This window comes from Etheostoma spectabile, chromosome 5 (assembly GCF_008692095.1).
Source record: "Etheostoma spectabile isolate EspeVRDwgs_2016 chromosome 5, UIUC_Espe_1.0, whole genome shotgun sequence".
Classification (NCBI taxonomy): Eukaryota; Metazoa; Chordata; class Actinopteri; order Perciformes; family Percidae; genus Etheostoma; species Etheostoma spectabile.
In genome coordinates, this window is record NC_045737.1 from 32,460,393 (window position 1) to 32,480,802 (window position 20,410).

The window sequence follows — 20,410 nt, forward strand, 5'->3', positions numbered from 1 at the left end:
TTCAAAGAAAAATACTTGTTATTGGTAAACTGGAGTTATTTTTGATGCCCCAAATAAATGTGCTTTTTTAGAACAATGATTTAATGTTTCACACCCTTCCAGGAGAAGCTTCAAAACAGTGCAAATTATAGAGTCGAAAAACGTTGTATGGATTGTTTACTCAAAGATGTGCACATGTTGCATTGTTGTCTCAATATATTCATCAAAGTGAGCCACTGATACACAAACAAGACAGTTTAAGGTTACTATTTATAATGAGAAAGCGCTAGAACTAACAACATCATCTGTCTCTCACAAGCTCTTTCAGACGAGCACAGGCAGACATTTTTATATACATAAATGTACTTTATATTAGTATACATCCCCCGCCTAGGGCCATTTATAAATACTCAACAACATCTGCTCTTACCTTACTTGACTCAAAGCATACAACAAGCTACTCTGACACATGTGCATCCAGAAGGCTGTACTTAAAAGTAAGTATGTGGTGCACTGCATGGAAAGCTGTAGCAGCTATTGAAGCTGAGAGGTGGCTCTGACTTGGTTGACTTACGAGTGTTTGAAGTGACCACTTTTCTCTGTGCTTACTTGTGGGAGAAATAAATATTTTCTGCTCTCTAAACTATGGGGTTTATTTGAGTTATTTTATTTTGTATGAGTGCCAGTGTAGCATAAATGATACCACAAGGGGAGAGAACATTACATTATTAAAGCTATTTATCTAAAATATCAAATGAGAATGGAACAACAGAATGAAAGGCTTTTGTTGCAAAATTTGATCTTTACCAGGTGTGTACTCTGTGTACACACCTCTGTGTGTGTGGGTGTGTGTGTATATTGGACTGACCAGTTTCTTCCTCTTGTCCTGCTCAGTTGGTGGCTCTTCATCGTCACTCAGCTTGGGCTCCTCAAAATGGCTCATCAGCATGCAACTGCAAACACAATAGTATTCAAATCAATATAAATAACCACACATAAACCCGCACAGTAGACAATTTCAGAACGGGCAGCGTGCACACAAGGCAGGCAAAGAAAAAGACTAGACCCTCTGGCCCTCTAGCCTGTCATTCATAATGGTTTATCAGCATGCATAGAGAACAACGAGCACAACCTTGGTGCTCTGCCAAACGTGTGTGTAAGGTATTTTATTTCCATTGTCCTTTTAATTAATCGTTACTGTAAGTAGAGATAAAGTAGTGGGGTCTGGAATGTCACGTTTAGTAACTTTGGCATGTGGCACTTGATAACTTGTGATCAGAAATTCTAACTAAATTCTGAACAAAAACAAGTAGAGAGAACAAGTTTTCAAGAAATATAGCTCGGTAACTACCATAGAGATTTTCTCTTCTTGGGTGAATATGCAATCCTGTGGTTCTGCATATTAACTTTAAGAGGTGATGATTTGTCAAGGTTGTGCTCACAACTAGTTTTCTCTGCCACAAAGTGGCCCAAAAAAGTAATTGCTGTTTAATAAACTGTCAAAATCTACATATGGCCACATTTTTACTTCTCTTTTAAAACTTCTATAGTTTAAATTTAGTTGAACTGATACAACACCTTTTCTTTTACTATTTTTCATTCATTTGGTTTAGTTAGTAGAATCTTACACATTGATCCTGTGCAGTTCAGTACAGAACAAAAGATATTCAAATTTTCAATTCCTTTTACAGTAGTTCAGTGACTGAATTGCTACAATAAAAATGTAGTAGCAGGCTGAATTGGCTCGCTTTGGCATATTTTACTGAATTGAACCAGGAAAGCAAGGACTTTTATTGCAATTCCACACCACGCAACAACAATTCCAAAGCACTTATGACAAAAGATGAATAAAAGGAAACTGTTTATTTGAAACTTCACTCAGTTCCTTAATATCGACAAGAAGATTACAATACAGAATGATTTCTGTCTCAGTTGATTGCATTTACAAAAGATGTTTCTGCAAATATGTCTGTCTGTCTGTTATGAAGAGCGAAAGGGAACCAAAAAATTCATCACTGACAAATAAAGAAACATGTACACTAACCTCTACTTTCAGTCCCTTTCACACTGGCACATTTTATGAGGGTGCTGAGCATTTTTGACAGCTGAAAGAAGGTGTCTGCATGTAGGTTAATGTCTACTAAGGAATAAGCACCATGGTACTGGGCCAGAGAGTCAGAGGGGAGGGGAGAGTGATGGGGCAGAGCAGAGTCACAGTGGGCATGTGTTTTCTGGGCCATTTCACAATCCATTATTTTTCTAGAGAAATGTGTCCTCTCCAACACTGCCACTCAGCCTCTTTTAGCACACAGTCATGCTCCATGAGTAAGGGATGGCTTTTATTTCATTAATTTAAAATGTTTCTTCGGGGGTTTGGTTTTGATTAAATCCAAGCAAAAAAAAAAATCAACAGCACATCTGCAGTTGCACTGCTTTCAAAACAAATATTTCAACGGTCTTCATTCATCATGCGTGAGCTTTGTCAAATTTGCTGTAAAAACTCCATTCACTGGTGAAAAAGAATGGACTTAATATTAAACGGGATTATTTAGAATCATTTATACATTTGTTTTTTCCCCATTCAATTAGTAACAATCACGCATACTTACTCTTTGAAGGTGCCTGTTTCAGAATCTTCTGTCATGACATCATGCAGTGCCTCGACGGAGATGTTGATGATGCCACAGAACTTGTCCTGGATCACACTGATAGCACACAGACGACACAGGCTTACTCATGAGATCATTAACTCAACAGCTGTGTGTTTGAACGACAGAGATAGAGTGATAAAGAAAGAGTTGAGTATCTCTCCAGAGAAGCATCAAGAGCAACAGCCAAGGTTAAGTCCTGGCACAACTCAAAGTGTCTGTCACAAAAACACATGGCCATTCAGAGAAAAGGGCATCTATGCCGTCAACTCGCATCATAGAACACATGGCCAGATTGTTCAGTTTGTATGTATCTCACCCTAACCATCTGCTTTTGGTAGGAACATTTCTAAAAAGAGAGAAAGGTGGAGAGCGATGAAAAATAAAAAAAACATCACGTCAGTTAACAGTGAATTGAAAACATTTCTCTACTTTTATGATCCCAAAAAACCATGTTCCCACTGATCAATCACATATGATAAGGGTGATCTTCCAACTGTTAATGCAGTTTTTATTGTCTCACACATTCAAGTGTGAAAAATAAAAATCAATGGGGCTTACTGTTTTTGCCCACAGCCTTGCGGGCAGAGTGTCTATTTTTCATCATAGCCACTAAGGTGATGCTTACAGTTCAGAAGCAGGGCACAGATTTGGCTTGCTGAACTGTTAAGCCAATCTACTTCACACTTGGTGGGCGTATTGCTGGGTAGCCAATAAATGTGGCGGGGCATATTTGGTGCAGTTTGGACACTTTCAATGTTAATGAACTGTGAATAAAATCGCGCCTGCACAATAAAGATTGAAAAAAAATCGATGACCATTGTGTGCAGCTGCGGGGGTGGGGCTTCAGAGCTCTGTCAAGCATGTCTTCTGCTGCGGGCTATCGGCAATTAGTCTATATACACAACATTTCACTTCAGGGATTGCTCCGCTGCCGCCCACAATTCCGACAGATGTCTCTCATTTAGGCCGGATGTCAGTTGCCTTGGGCTTCCTTTGTGTTGGCATTCTAAACTCCGGTTGATTTATGAGGACTATGGTTAACTGCTCCTCAGATATCTGCAGGGTAAATGTAGACAGCTAGATAGACTGTGTGTCTAATTTAAGAGTTTTCTGTTGCTCTTTACAGCACTCAACGCAGCCAAAGACGATTGTGATTGGCTTAAAGAAATGCCAATAAACCAGAGCACGTTTTCCCCCATCCCAAAATGCTGGGTGGACAAGCCAGGCCCTCCTCTGCAGCGCTGTGGAGGACTGGCAAAGCAAGACTAATTGGCAATTAATATGCCTATTAATTCCTCTGCTTTATTTTATTTCATTGTGTATGTTTCTGACTGCTGGATATAGTCTTCTAACTTTACAACCCAACTCTTCTTCAGCTCTTCATTACTTAACATCTGTCCAGGGTGGAGCTTTCACTTCTAATATAATGCTGGGTACTTTAATGAACAACAAAGCATTGTATTTTACTTGTCACATGGTGTGAGTAAAAACTGAATCTGCAATGTAACCAGTAACATTTCCCTGTCAGACTAATGTAGTAGTAAAATATTTTGCTCTGAAGTAGAAGTACAAAATAGGTCTGTAGTATACAGTTGGCTTGCACAGTTGCTTGGGGGGCCTTCTGTTAGTTGTCAGTTGTTTTGGGGTACAATGGTTCTGGAAAAAGCTCCAAGCAACAATGCCTAAGGCAGAGCAATCGGTCTGTTCCAAAAACTGCACTAGTAGGAATACAAAGTCATAAAAAGGATAAAGAATACAAACACACACAGAGCGAGTATATCTGACTCTGGGCACTGATGGATCAAAACTGTTGGCTAGGTAGACCCCAGGCAATTGTTGGAGCCTGAACCGTCCCCTGTTAAACAAAGAGAAACTCTACAGCCATGCTGCCCTGCAGAACACAGGAGCATGGGATCCATCAAGCCGAAATGTTCACGCTGCTATGTTTGAATCAAAACACTGGCTTTTCATTGGAAAGGGGGTCAAGGAAACTAAAGGGGTCCCTGACCGTGTGACCTAACAGATAAAAGCTTACGCAGGTCACTTCTCATTGTCTTTCCACTACAACTCAATTGTGCAAGAAAACAAGGCGGCAGTTAAACAGTTGTACTGTAATAAACAGTTATATCGCTGGACGAGTGAACTGTTTTGTGTTCACGGTGAGACACTTGGACCCTACAGAGCCACTGTACCACCAGTGTCTCACCTAATCAGCAGAAGAATTAATATTATTTCATCACAAAGGAGGGAGGACAACATCAAACCTTCTTTAAACCCTTCCTTCCCCTTAAACCTTTCCCCTTAAAACGTTTTGAATTCCCCTTCAGAACACAAGTCAAAATAAGAGTTTACTTGCAAAATGTTATTTGCAACATAATCGCTTTTCTTGATTACATTGTTTTTGTGACTGTTAGGAGCCAAAATCTTAATCGCGATCAAGATTTGATTAATTGCACAGCCCTAGGATTCTTAGACTGCTTTTAGTCAGCCTATGACTTTGCACTGTAATCCTATTTTCCACACTGGCATGTGAGAAAACGTGCACTTTTCCAACTAAATTAAAATCTTAAAGAACACACTCACGTGACAAGTAAAGAAAGAATCATAAATAAGGCTAATAAAACTATAACTAAGACTAATAAATACTGTGGATTTTTCCTTTCAGTCCGTAACATTTCACTACTAATATCCTGGGAGTGTGTAACGCATCTGAACACCTATGCCCCCAATTTCCTATTAGTCTCAAATTGGCAACCATGGCAACAACTGGATGCAGGCATCAAAGATCCCTTATCACACATTTAGACTCATGTCTCTCAATCTATCCAGCCAAACACTTCTCCAGTGATTATTTTTTTTAATGGCTGACTAGTCACTGTAAAACAAGTCCTCATTAGAATCAACTGTCTGTGTGTTGTTCTCGTTCCATAAATAAAGAGGCAGCAGGGACGTTGAGGACAGTGACCTGAGAAGGCTGCACACAAAATTACATTTTCAGTGTGTATAACTGCCCCACACTGTGTTAATCCAAAATGTGTGCAGCAATTAAATGTCATATTAGATTCATAATTTTTGTGCTCAGTGGTAATTACAGATCAAATGTCTATAGTAAAATCTCTTCACCTTAAAGGCAGCCCAACATGCTATAATGCTTATTAAATACTCTTCTTTATCCTAGCTATTTCTTTCTTAAAAAAGATGTATTGGCTGTATTCTAGTTGAATCATTTGCTAAGTGATTTTCATTAAGCATCTCCAATTATGTTTGACTGTATGGATTAAAGTTTAAATCATTAGACTAGACCCTAAATGCCAGTGCTTTGCTGGTGTAAGTGGTGAGTAGATAACCCATGACAGGATTTAAGATTGTGTAAAAGTTATTATATTTTGTTACGACTCATGCATTAACTGTGTCTTTTATTGTTTATGAAAAATATGGACTTGGTGTGCAAAGGACTTAATGTGTGATGACCAAGCCAAGAAAAGAAAATTCTTTATCTCACAAAATAAAAAGTACTAGTAAAGCGTAAAATTGAATCCACTAAAATTCAGAGAGAAGCAGAACTCCACTGTCTGTGTATTCCTGCAATGTGCATATGTGTCTGTGTGTGTGTGTGTGTGTGTGCGCTGTAGGCCTGCACAATAAATGGTCTCAATTCACACTGTTCATGATTTAACATTTAAATAATTTCAGGGTTTTTTTTATGACTTTGATTCACATTTACTTTAGGAGCTGACTGCATCACAAATGCTATTTTTTTTCTGTGAGTTTTAAACACAGACTGTATAAAAGAGGTTTTAAAGCGCTCCCAAGCGCTGGAATGCTCTCCCTTCTCTTCATTGAAGACCATGTTTAAAGGCTTGTGGTGATGAACAATGTGCTATAGGTGCCAAAAACATTTGTGTTTGGTACTACTAGTTTGTTTTGTCATGGTTCATGTGTGCAATAAACAATACACTTTGTGAGAAAAAAACATGGCAGAGAATTGTGATATCAAGTCTAAGCTTAAATATGGCGATTCATATTTCCCCCCTCGAATCGTGCAGGTCTAGTGTGCTGTTGTCACATATTACTGGCACCCATATGGTGTTAAGCCTGTTGATTTTGTGCAGCATATTATGGCCGAAGGGTACAAATTTGAACTTTTTAAACAGCTTATGTTCTCTGCTGTTGGTGACAACCTATTCTGCACCACATCCACTACAGTCCATAAAGAGCTGAGTAAATAATTATAAAGTATGTCCTTTTACTTTCTACTTATTTGCCCTTGTGTCAGCTGTGCTGACAGGGCGAATGCTATTCACTTCTCATCAGCTACAAGCCCCATCTGCATATAAATGAATGGCAAATGTCTCTCACCTGTTGTCAGATGGTAGGAGGGAAAGCAGAGCCAGCGACGATAGCTTCCTCCTCTCTGGCTGAGTGATGTTGTCCATGCGGTCGACCCACATCTCTATAACACTGCCCAACAACTGGTCCATCTGATGAGAAGAGAGAAGGGTGAAGGAAGAGAGGTAGATTAGAGTGAGGAGAGATAAAGAGGGTCAATACAGAGGGAGAAAGAAAAGACAAAAAGAGGAGAGGCAATTGATTAAAACACAACTCAATTTATAGTATACTGATGGATTTTATATGTTTTAAAATGTATGGGTCTACCATTGTCTTAGTAGTCAGCAACTGACCTTCCTTGTTTGTTCTGCCTCATTTACCTCACAGCCTTGTCATCTATCGTCAATAAAGGAGATGCATGATGGAGACACTACTACACTACTCTAGGTCTTTCATTTATTTAGATTAAGGCAGCAATGTCAAAACAAGGCAAAGTCAATGTTGCTCAAAAACAATGTCTGGGTTTCACAGTGAAGGGGGACAGCTCCAAACCTTAGGGCTTCAGTAGGTTACCATTTGCAATGATCTGGCTCATTAGGCTCGTTCAAAATGATTCCCTTTTAATAGGCACTTTGCGGTTATGTCACTCACATACATTCAAAGGCACTGTGCTGAGGAGACAGAAATGAAGGGCGGACATCGAGTCTCACCTTCTGGCTGCACTCAGAAGCCATTTGAGTGAGCAGTGAGGAGAAGAAACTGGAGTTCTGGAGAAGGATGCGGCCCATGATTCCTAGGTAGGTCGACATCACCACGGGATATCTCTGTACAACAAACACAAATATGCACACACAAATACACAATCATGTGGATACAGAAAAATGCACAAATGCACACATGCTTTTACATAAAGCATTTGTGCATGGCATTTCATTAAGCACCAGTGACAGTGAAGATCCAGTTACACAGCAGAATTGTTAAAGTCAGCATGTTACCCTTAACTGAGCTGAATGGTCAATGAATACCATATATTGTCTCCATAAGAATTCATTTTAATGGGACAGAAAAGGACAAACTGAAAGAACATGCAGCTGCAGGAACACTCTCTTATTAGGTGAGTATTTTGAGGTTAAAGATGATGGAAAATGAATGAGAATGCACCACAGCTATTATAACACATCTTTAACAGGACCAGTATGTCCTTTTATATAATCTCAGTCCAGACATGTGCATTATGTTGAGGACAAACTTACCTCGCCGTCCACAATACCTCTGAAGACAGGTGGCAGCAGGGGCTGGAACATGTGGGCTCCCAGTATGGGGCTAACCTTTAAAGCTATCTCCACCACCTGCCGAGACACAGGGAGAGGGAGGATGAGAGACGGTACTCAGAGAGGAGAGTAAGGAACAGTAGCAAGGAGAAACAGAAGAAGAGTCAAGGAGAACCTTAGACCAGTGCGGGTGGGTGTCAAAAGAGAGACCGTATGGGACAGACACAGGATGATGTCAAGACAGTGAAATGTGGGAAGACATATGGGGGCAAAAGAGAGTTAGCAGGAGCTTTTTCCCCCAAGAGATAGTAAAAGAATGTAGATAATCCTCCTTTTAATTGAGCCTTTGACCTACAGTATGCGGCAGGCAAGGTTAGTCCCTTAAGTTTTAGTTTCTCAAGAAATTTGAATGAGCTCACAGTCAAGTAATTAACCCTTGTGTTGTCCTCCCAGGTCAAAAAGATGAACACATTTCTTTAATTTTTTTAACTTTAGTTTTTATTGAATAATCAGTACATTGTTACAATTGATCAGGCACCTCAATTTGGGAGTAATATATGAAAAAACAAAAAACATAAAAAGGGGGAATGGGGAAACTTCTGTGGGAAAAGGTGATGATAGCAAAAAAAAAAAAGAAAATAGAAAGAAAAAAATACATTTCAAGTCAATGCTTTATCCACTGAGTCCAAGCTGTGAACAAATATCCCTATGCTTTATTTAAGTAAAGTGTCCACTTCCGCCATCTTTTGGTATACAGACCTTCTCTCAAACCAAGCACAAAAGTCAACTTTTCCATTGCCCTTTTTTCTTGTATGACACCAAACCATTGTTGCCGATTAGGCCAATCGGGCTTAGACCAGTATCTGGTCATCACTTTCCTCGCGGCTGTGAGTACCTTCGCTAGGTAACTGTCCCTCTGTACTGTTACAGGTGAAATATGACCTAGGTATAAGACTATGCATATGAAAGGAATCTTATATCTAAGAACATTACTCAAAACTAAATGTATATCTTCCCAAAATGGCTTCAGTTTTTCCCAACTCCAAAAAATGTGTGTGTGATACGCTACTAAGCAGCCACATTGTCTCCAGCAGGGCTGGTGTGTTGAAGATGTTTTACTGCTAATCTGAGGTGTAGTAAAAAAAAAAACGCACTAACAGTTAAAGAACCCTCAGTTGTTGTGAACTTGTGGAAGTATGTTGAGTTTCACACATATCTGATGGAATTTCCACTTTTAGTTCCTTATCCCATCGTGATTTCATGTACGATGTTGAGCTGCCCCTTCATTCCGTAATTCTTCCATAAAACATAGAAATTACTTTAACGCAGTTTCTATTTGGTCCATCAGCACTCATTATATATCTTATAACTGGATTGACTTCTTGTGAGTTCTTCACTTTCAATTCCTTGTTGTAGTAATCCCTAAATTGTGTATACCTAAATAAGTCCCGATTGTGAAGGGAGAAGTTTTCTTTAAATGTTTAGAAAGTCTGTAATTGCTTGTTGTCCATTATCGTACACACTGCCTTAATGCCTTTTACTGCCCAATCCTTGAATATGGCATCATTAACTCCTGGTTTAAACTGGGTGTCAAAGGCTATCCATCTAAGAACTCTCTGATCTTTCTTTAGTTTCAGCTGCTTCACAAAGTTACACCAGAACTCTGGAGCGTTAGAAGTTATAGAGCCTACTTTACACTTGACTAATGAGGGGATTTCCTTTTCTCCCAACACTGACTGGGTCTGATAGCCTTCAACAAATGTCTCGATTTCCTTCCATCTAGCAAAATAGTTGTCATTACACCAAAGAAATAAGGGGAAAAACTGAGCTGCATGAAAGTAATCTTTGAGATTTGGGAGTGCCATTCCTCCTTTATGTTTGGCCAAGTGAAGTGTTGCATATTTTATTCTAGGCTTCTTTCCATCCCAGATAAATCTAGAAAAAAAGCATATCCCAGGCTAGGAATTGGTGTTGAGGGACCTCTACTGGTAAGGCCTGGAATAGATATAGCAATCTAGTCAAAATGTTCATCTTAATTACGTTAATTTTACAACTAAAGTCGTGAATGGGTGAGTGGACCATCTTTCAATATCTTTTTTTTTTAATATTTTGGTTAATTGGATTATAGTTTACCTCATATAAATTAAGATTTTTAAATATGTTCACTCCTAAATACTTTATTGATTCCATCTGAGATCGTATCTATCTTTTATTTCCTTCGAAGGATTGCAGTTGAATGACAGGAGTTGTGTCTTTGTAATATTTATTTTTATCTCCAGCATAATAACTAAAATCATCCAGGATATCCATCAGTATAGGTATGGAGGTCTCAGGGTCCATCAAATGAACCAAAATATTGTCTGCAAAGAAACTAATCAAGTGGTCTGTGTGTCCAATCTTAATGCCTCGTATTTTTTCATGTTGGTGAATTTCCTGGGCCAGGGGTTTAACGTGAAATGCAAATAGTGTGGGACTGAGACTACAACCTTGTCTAGTGCCTCTCTCCAATGTAAAAAATATAGAGACAATGATCCATTGATTTTTTTTCTTGCTGTTGGTTGTTGATAAAGTGTTCTAACGATCCCTACTGATTGTTTGCTAAAACCAAATCAATGCAAAGTTGGATATAGGAAACGCCACTTAACCCAATATAGCCTTTTCGGTGTCAAGGCTTAGTAGTACTGCAGCTTTATTTTCCTTTTCTATCCTATCAGATGCAGCGTCCTTCTGATATTATCGTGTTTTTGCCGATTTTTAACAAACCCAGTTTGGTCTTTGTCAATTAAATCCGGGAGAAGTCTTTTGGCAATTATTGCTGTATACAATTTATAGTCTACGTTAAGAATGGAAAAGGGTCTATAGTTACTGCAATATTCCCTGTCTTTTACCTCCTTTAGGAGTACTGTAATAAGTGCCTCTTTCCATGATGGTGGGAGTTCAACTTCTCCTTTAATCCAATTAAATGCTTTCAGCAGGAGGGGGGCCAGCTCTTCTTTAAAAGTGTTGCCCCACTCCGCTGGAAAACCATCTCTACCCGAAAGTGATCAATTGTATTTGCAAAGAGCGTTGTATGGAATCCATCCTTTTGGTAGTAAGTTGGTTAAAAAGAATGCCATATTTCTGATATAGACATTGTTAAAAGGGGTCAAATTTGACCAGAGGACAACAGGAGGGTTAAAGCTGAAATAACAACAATACCTAAATTCACCAGCTTAAGCGAAGCAACAAAAACATAACATAAAGTAACATAAAGTGACAGAGGCATCTTGGTATGCGTGGCTAAGTTCCTACATACAGTACTGTATGTGGGTGTACATTCAGGTGTCCCTTTATAAAGGTATACCTAGCTAAAACTAATGCAATCTAATAAAACATGCCTGCAATAAATCCTATCCTCATTAAGGTTTTAGATTCAATAACACATATGCTTGCTTTGATGTTTAGAAAAATACACAAGTTGTATAATTTATACATGTAGCCAAGAAAACTAATCTCAAAGGACAAGGTGAAAGGACAAGGACTGGATTTAAATTCAGTAAAAAGATCATTCCATCCTCATTAGGCTTCCCATGATTAGACTACAGCATAAATCCAGACCCCACCAACATGTTGACACTGTAACATTGCAAATGGAAGCCTCCTCAATTAAGAATTTTTAACTCAAAAAAGGTCAGCGACCAAACCCATAGCAGAGACAGACAGTGAGAGGCTATATCTGTCTCTGTAAGTGCATATGAACTTTTCAAAGAAACACATGCTGACTTCTCAGTACTCAGGGTGCAGTGTGCACATGTTGTGTAGGTTGACAGGTGTGTTGTCTGCTCGCTCCTCTCTCCTCAACAAAGGATTAGCAGGAGCCAGATGTGCAGTAATACCACTGAGCTTTACAAATCTAAAGCTCTATGGTCATAATGCGTGCAATACCTATTCTACTGAGAGCAGTGCAAACAGCACATGAGCACACTTCCACACCTGTACGTCAGAGAGTAAACCAAGAGAAATGAAATTCAAATATGATAGCTCTGCTCATCTTTACCCATCCTTTATCTTGCCTGACACAACAGAAACACATACAGAGCATACCTAGTGTGTTGGCTTATTGTTAAAAAAATCTAGTTAATAATGACAAATTTCCAAGAAATAGAAACAATCACAGACAATTATCTAAAGCTTGAAAATAAAAGTAAGGCTAATCACAGAAAGGCATTAGAGCTTAAAAATGAGGGTCTCCACCAACATGGTGGTTCTCTTACAGATTTATGCTCACTAATGGCATTGACATAGCACCTACAAACTAACTGAGGCCTGTACCAGGTATCTACATGGATTTCTAACCTATGCAGAAGTATTATTTTTACAGTATCATAAGCCACACTTAAGATTCAGCAAGATGAAAGCTGAGTATTCAGATTACTGTCATTTAGTACATTTCAGATTAGTCTTGGTGATCCTGTGTGGGCAGATCCCAGATTGAAAATTGTCTTCAAAAACCTGGTTTATAACCTGGTGTCAATTCGCAAGCAACACCGTCTGAATGTTTGTGTGTCTTTTGTGTTAATTTTGTCCCCAATTTTTAGTCTCAGTCTTGTGCCAAATGTCCTTGTTAGTTTTCGTCATATTTAGTCATTCACATATCTGTTTTGTTAGTCAAGTTTTAGTCGACTAAAAGTCTCGTCATTTTAGTCTGGTTTTAGTTAACTGAGAACTCGGGTATCTTAGTCAAGTTTTAGTCAAAACACTTTAGTCTTTTTTAAAATAAAATTATTTCTGAGATTATTTCAGTCCAATAGTGTTCAACACATTTCAAATATTGGCACCGTCCCGCTGACGGGACCGTTGTTGTCCACTAAAGAGATAATGTTTTCTCCGCTCATACCTTTTCATAAATTGCAAATAATAAATCATAAACGCATAAAAACATCATAAACACGCTCATGCAGCACACCATTTGAAAGCTTAAAGTCTCATGATTCGATTAAGCCCACACACAAAGCATAAGATGACTTAGCTATAGTTATAATCCTGTTATGAAGTAAAGAAATACAGAAAGATACTGCGCCGCTAGTTTGCATCCATACCTTTTTCCTCGTGTCTTTATTCACAGCGGTGACAGATCGCCAAAAACTTTTTTTCCCTACATCGCCAACAATCCAAGGAATTAGAATATCCAAGCTATGTTATCCAAAACGAGCTGGTCCCCTCACAATCTGGCTGAGTTTCAACGGAAAGAAAGCTAAACAGATCATCATTTGTGGGTTTTGATCGCTTCTCTCTTCTCCCCCGGGGCTGCTACACTGTTAAGAGCACACCGGCGGATTCTCTGGCTTCTAAGCATTCGATTGACAGGTGATAAACACTCACCGGCCACTTTATTAGGTACCCCATACTAGTAACGGGTTGGACCCCCTTTTGCCTTCAGAACTGCCTCAATTCTTCGTGGCATAGATTCAACAAGGTGCTGGAAGCATTCCTCAGGGAGTTTGGTCCATATTGACATGATGGCATCACACAGTTGCCGCAGATTTGTCGGCTGCACATCCATGATGCGAATCTCCCGTTCCACCACATCCCAAAGATGCTCTATTGGATTGAGATCTGGTGACTGTGGAGGCCATTTGAGTACAGCGAACTCATTGTCATGTCCAAGAAACCAGTCTGTGATGATTCCAGCTTTATGACATGGCGCATTATCCTGCTGAAAGTAGCCATCAGAAGTTGGGTACATTATGGTCATAAAGGGATGGACATGGTCAGCAACAATACTCAGGTAGGCTGTGGCGTTGCAACGATGCTCAATTGGTACCAAGGGCCCAAGAGTGCCAAGAAAATATTCCCCACACCATGACACCACCACCACCAGCCTGAACCGTTGATACAAGGCAGGATGGATCCATGCTTTCATGTTGTAGACGCCAAATTCTGACCCTACCATCCGACTGTCGCAGCAGAAATCGAGACTCATCAGACCAGGGAACGTTTTTCCAATCTTCTATTGTCCAATTTCGATGAGCTTGTGCAAATTGTAGTCTCAGTTTCCTGTTCTTAGCTGAAAGGAGTGGCACCCGATGTGGTCTTCTGCTGCTGTAGCCCATCTGCCTCAAAGTTGGACGTACTGTGCGTTCAGAGATGCTCTTCTGCCCACCTTGGTTGTAACGGGTGGTTATTTGAGTCACTGTTGCCCTTCTATCAGCTCGAACCAGTCTGGCCATTCTCCTCTGACCTCTGGCATCAACAAGGCATTTCCGCCCACAGAACTGCCGCTCACTGGATGTTTTTTCTTTTTCGGACCATTCTCTGTAAACCCTAGAGATGGTGTTGCGTGAAAATCCCAGTAGATTAGCAGTTTCTGAAATACTCAGACCAGCCCTTCTGGCACCAACAATCATGCCACGTTCAAAGTCACTCAAATCACCTTTCTTCCCCATACTGATGCTCGGTTTGAACTGCAGGAGATTCTCTTGACCATGTCTACATGCCTAAATGCACTGAGTTGCCGCCATGTGATTGGCTGCTTAGAAATTAAGTGTTAACGAGCAGTTGGACAGGTGTACCTAATAAAGTGGCCGGTGAGTGTAAGCCAATCCCTCTACTGTAACCCGAGATGGCCCTACTAGAAGCCAATAATGTCGCAGAGTTCAGGGAGGACCAACGTGGGAAAGATTGTCATCTATTCCTTCCAGTTAAAACTAGAAGTTACGAAACCGGACTGCCTGTTTAGCCAATAAGAAGACAAATTCATTTATACCAAACTTCATCAGAAAATTTTAACCCTGTGATGACTGCAGCTGTGTCAAAGCGAAAATAGGGCCTTAGTAATTGCATTTCACCATTTCATCAATTTATAATTACTTAGTTCTATAAATTTATGCATGTAGTTATTGGACGGAAATAGAAATTCTCTATTCTAATCTCTGTAGCTCTGTGTCAGTAAGGCCTAGAATCCCACTGACACTTGGAACAAAAAATTGATCCCAGACATCCCAGAGGGCCAAAGTTTATGGGAGCTGTATCACTTTTTTTTGGTAAAACATTTAAGCAAGAAAAGCATGTATTTTCAAGTGTGTTTAAAGAGGTTAGATCTCATAGTTTTTTGACAAAATATACTTGATTTTTGTTGCAACTTTGTTAAACGCATCTGGTTTTATATCGAGCCTCTTCCTTCATGCAAATACAATCTACAGCATGTTGTTTTGTTGCCAGCAGTTGCATACATTTCTCCAGCCGCTCTGCAAGCTGTTTAGGAGCAGCTTCGCCAGCACTCCTTTCATTGCCCTGGGGCACATCGCTACATGCTGTAGCGGCTTCTCCAGGAGGCTGAACCAGGCTTCCTCCCTCCCCACCCGGGCCACTTTGCTACCTAGACGTGTGACGGCTAGATGAAAAAAAACGGGACACGCTGAATCTCTAGTTGAGCGTTCCAAACGGGCACTGCACTAGTTCTAACTCATGATGAAAAAGTAGAGACTATTGGAGACGAAGAGAGATTTTATCTTAGTTTTTATTTTATGCAAAACATTTTAGTCTAGTCTTTTTTCGTCAACAATAACCCATGTCAATTTAGTCTTAACCAGCGTTTTTGGACATTGGTGCAGTCTCGTCATCGTCTCGTCTTTATCATGGTATAAAAAGTCGTTGACGATCACGTTTATTCTCGTCTGATGAAATTAACACTATCTGTTTAGAAAGCATTTACTGACATTTCTAGTGCACCTGCTTTTCACAGCGCCACCCCAACAAAACACACAAACTGTGATGGAACTTAGGGCGGATGAAAAATAAACAGAAGTAATATAGTTCTGTGTACAAGAGGGAGGAAGGGAGAGTACCTTGAGCACTTGGACCTGTCCCTCATTCGTGATGTCTTTCAGCAGACTGCAGAAAGCTCGACACAATGACTCTGCATAGTTCTGTGGGCGAAAACATCATATGGGCATGGGAAAGGTCTATACAATTAATGTGGATTATATGCCAGTATAAAAGAGAGAGTGTGTGTGTGTGTGTGTGTGTGTGTGTGTGTGTGTGTGTGTCTCACCTGAAGAAAGTCTGTGGCAGACAAATATAAGTAGGCATTTACAATCTGAAAGCAGGTGCGCAGGTTCTCGGAGCTCAACTCTGAAACAGACCATCAGATGTTGCACTTTACTAAATTAGACGAAAAAGGTTTACTTGATGGATGCAGACAGGGACGGGGGGGGACAAAGGCAGAGAGGGAGGACAAAGGCATTCGCTGATAAATGAGCCGATAATGATCTGACAAATGATAAACATTTGTTTTACCTTTTGAAGTGTTCAGCATGTGGTTTAATATGATCACAAATCTTTAAGGTTATCCACTGTGATTCACAACTGTATAAAACTAACGCATGACAACTCCATTGGGAGGAATGGATTTATCCATTGATATTTTAGCGAAGAACACACTAAACCTTGAGTTGGAGGAAACTCACCAATTAAATAATTTGTTGAAAAGTCAAGCAAAAAGAGTGTAATATACATTTTGCTTTTAAAACTCACTGGATAAGTAAACAAGCTTTACCAGAGTTAATATTGTCCTTACATGATGTGATAATCATAAAATATATTAATTAAAATGTGATATTGCGGTATCGATCGAACATACAGTATGTCAAATTACAAAAGTTACGGGAAAACGCGTCAAAATGGAGTCATAACAAATTAAACAAGTTTCCTTACAACACAAGGTTTATTTACAGTGACTGTTATTTTGGACTGGTACAACCTGAATACATGAATTACGACCATGTCTACCAAGCGGGTTGTTAAACCGGTTGGACAGTGTAAAATATATAAATAAAGAGAACAGGACACAACTTTCTTTCACTGCTCTGATTCTTTCGGTTTTGTTGTCTCTATTAATTTCTTCACTTACACTGTCACTTTGTTGAAACATGCACACACGTGATACGCTACATAGGGTTTGTCACGTGATGGACCCGTGCGCTGACGTGCACTAACATGCGCAAGTGGCCCAGTAACTGGCCAATGAAAAGATCATTATAGCGTTTCAAGCGGGCTCTAAATCAAACACAACTAAGCCACACAGCCAATGGACGCGACGCAACGATGCACAAAATAAACAAAATATTGCATACTTATTGCATCGATATATTACGATAACAATATTGAGTCGCTATATCTTGCACACCTACTCTGTAACAGCAGCTTCTGTTTAGTGCTCTTGCATGCTAAAAGGAAATTCAACCAACAGAAAAAAAGAAAGAAAACTGACCTATCGGGGTGATTTAAAAAGTATTAAAAAAAAAGTCCTATATTAGCTTTTTTGAACCACCCAAATTAAAGATATCCACAAATGAGGCAGCAATTGCTTTATATCCCTTAAAAGGCACAAGTGGCTGTTTATCGGCTAACATTTATAAGAGGTTGTGAAAATATAAATAAAAAAATGAACTACAAGCTTAATTATTAAGCATACTGCTGCCTCTGCATACAACATAATTTATCCCAGCATTACATTTGTGCAACAACGGCTGCTGTTTTTAGCTTTGCTAATTATGCCCAATTTTAAACTATTTACAACAAATTGCCAGGCAGAGCAAAAGCTATATTCTATGAATAAAAGAGAAGATGTGCTGGAGTTGAAAGTGAGGGACTCAGAAAAACACACGACAAATGAGATAAATTTAGAAACGTGGAACGTATGGTCCGTTTTGCAAATAGACAGCCTAGATGATCAGAATGAGGAGGACAGGGGCAGAAAGAGGTGGCTTAAACATCCACCACAACTAACATCTACACGGTAGGATGTAGGGTTGACAGTAATATAAGATGGCATGGCAACAGACCTTAACACCTAGAATATATACTGTATAGACACCAAAAGAGACAGGGAAGAGGTGAGGAAGAAAAGAGAGGGGACAGACACAGCTAACGGACAGACAGGAACTAAAAGACTCACACAAACCTGCATGCCAACACTAACACCCTAAAACCGTCCCCCACACAGCATCTATACATCCACTGAGGCTTACATCCGCATGACTAATTTGAAAGGAATACGGGCTGACAGTGTTGCTGCCTCTTACACCTAGAATAGTTGTTTACTTCAAACAAGTTGACAGGGTAACTAATTCTAACACCCAGGATAGCAGTTAGTAAATGGGTGGTATAATTATTTTCGCAATAACTCACCAAAAGAGTCTCAGGATTAATATCAAGGGTCACCAGATGTTCAAAGGATAAAAAAGAAGTGTTTGCTGCCTTTCTACAAGTATTGCTTTTTCTTGTGATATACTGGACACTTTTACGAGCCTGTAAATCCTCTTCAAACAAACAAACAAAAAAAAAACACTCCGGGAATGAAAAATCTGTTTTGCTCACAACTCATGTCTACACTAAGACTATTCTTGTGATGAGGTTACAAGTGCACACATCTTAATTTTAAGGGATCACAAGCCAAAAGTGGCTAGGAATAACTATTTAAGTAAAACACGGGAACTAACTAGTAGTTTGTTATTTCTCTCATTCACTCTTCAGCTTTTATTTCCGTCCATTTATCATAGTGAGTTTGGTGACGCAGTTGGTTTTTTTTCTTCTATATATCACAGGCTTAAACATCAATGTAAGTAAACAAACCTCTTATGCCTAAAAATATATAGCAACATAAACACTTGAACATGATTTCACATTACAGGCAATAAACATACAGCTTATTGCCCAATGCAGACCTCGATCCTTCTAAGAGCATATTTTATGGTTTTATGAAGAAAAATGGACCAATAAAAAAAAAAAAATCCAACAATTAGAGACCTGAAAGCACCAAAAGCATTTATTTTGTTAGTTGAATACATTGTTTCTCTGTATCTCGTTATTCTATAGTACAGACACCTACGATTGCAGTAGTTTAGGGGGATATAGTTACGTTATTTTCAACCAAGGTGTCCTTTTCCAAAGTTAACAAACCTTCTGAATCCAAGTTTTTATAAAACACCTTATTCTCTTCTTCCTCATAAAGGTTTGTATGGGACAAGATTAAAAGTGACTGGTAAGTAAGTAGTAATAGAGGAAGCCCAGTTTAGCCATGCTGGTTCATACAAGTGCTATTAATGTTGATGTATGCAATATGTTTTCTCTAGCCATCTGCCAGCCACAGTAAGGTAATGAACATAAGATATGCTGCCATCTGTACAGGTACATAACGTATTCCAGGGGCCTATTTGGTCAGCAAATCAGCCTATATAAATATTCAACACTACAAACATAGCATGGGGTAACATTAGGCTAAACACATGCTGTGTGCGGGCAAGTTACGGGAGCTCAGACCAAGAGACAATGATTGATTTTAAAACCAAATCAGCTGCAAAGATGTGTCCAAAAACAGAATGAAGCAAAAACAACCAAGAGTGATGGTCTAAAAAGTCTTTGTTGTGTCTGTAGGTCAGAATTGAGTGCAATTTGCATTTAGTGATTGTAACTTTTTTCTTAAAACTTACTTAGAAGCTGCATTAGCCGCACCTGTATTATTTTAACATTTACAGTATTTCCTGTATAATATTACAAGGTGCATTTACTGAACTACCCTTAATAAGTTTGTGTACTGTAAAATGTGAAGAAAAAAGACTTCTTAAAGCAGAAAATGACAACTTTCAGCGTAAACTTCCCAAACTGATCTATAAAATCCTGGTGTTTTTTTGTGAAAACTGGCAAAAAAAAGTGGCAGGTTGGCCATTGTTTATTTGGCACAATCCTTGTAAAGATGGATATTTGGGCTCTACTGTGCATATAAGAAGAGATACCTGAGCCTCTGGTGTTGTATGAGTACTTTGAGAGGTTTATACTGACATTTTGATGCTGCTTTGCTGTTGTGGAAATAGATTTCACATCAACCTGCGTGTGCTGTTGTCCAAATGACTCTCAAAGTAGGAGTTGAGGTCACATTTCAGCTCATCGAGGTTGAGAAATACAAACTAACTTTTGAGGACTCATTTTTCGTTCAATAAAAAGGGGGCAACCTCAATATTGCAGTTCAAGTCAACAGTGCATTTCATGTATTAACAGGCTCAAAAAAAATTGTTCTTCTGTGCTCAAGGCAATTAAGACCATATACCCTAAATGAACCCAGAGACTGAAATCCTTTTGTTATGTCCTAAAGGGAAATAGGGCAGGTAAATGAGTTTAGTTCTATTAACAGCATGGCACTTT

At 39.2% G+C, this 20,410-nt stretch overlaps 1 protein-coding gene across 1 annotated transcript in view; it reads right to left on the reverse strand.

The window, feature by feature from the left end:
• The window catches only part of ipo11 (importin 11), a 152,455-nt gene that overhangs the window by 37,230 nt on the left and 94,815 nt on the right, over nucleotides 1–20,410 (reverse strand). Inside the window, exons 22-28 of the mRNA XM_032516504.1 lie at nucleotides 16,263–16,342; nucleotides 16,057–16,137; nucleotides 8,213–8,308; nucleotides 7,670–7,783; nucleotides 6,990–7,111; nucleotides 2,589–2,684; nucleotides 848–932 (exon numbers count right to left, since the gene is read on the reverse strand). Of these exons, the coding sequence (XP_032372395.1) occupies nucleotides 848–932; nucleotides 2,589–2,684; nucleotides 6,990–7,111; nucleotides 7,670–7,783; nucleotides 8,213–8,308; nucleotides 16,057–16,137; nucleotides 16,263–16,342 (674 nt within the window). The remainder of the gene's footprint in view (nucleotides 1–847; nucleotides 933–2,588; nucleotides 2,685–6,989; nucleotides 7,112–7,669; nucleotides 7,784–8,212; nucleotides 8,309–16,056; nucleotides 16,138–16,262; nucleotides 16,343–20,410) is intronic.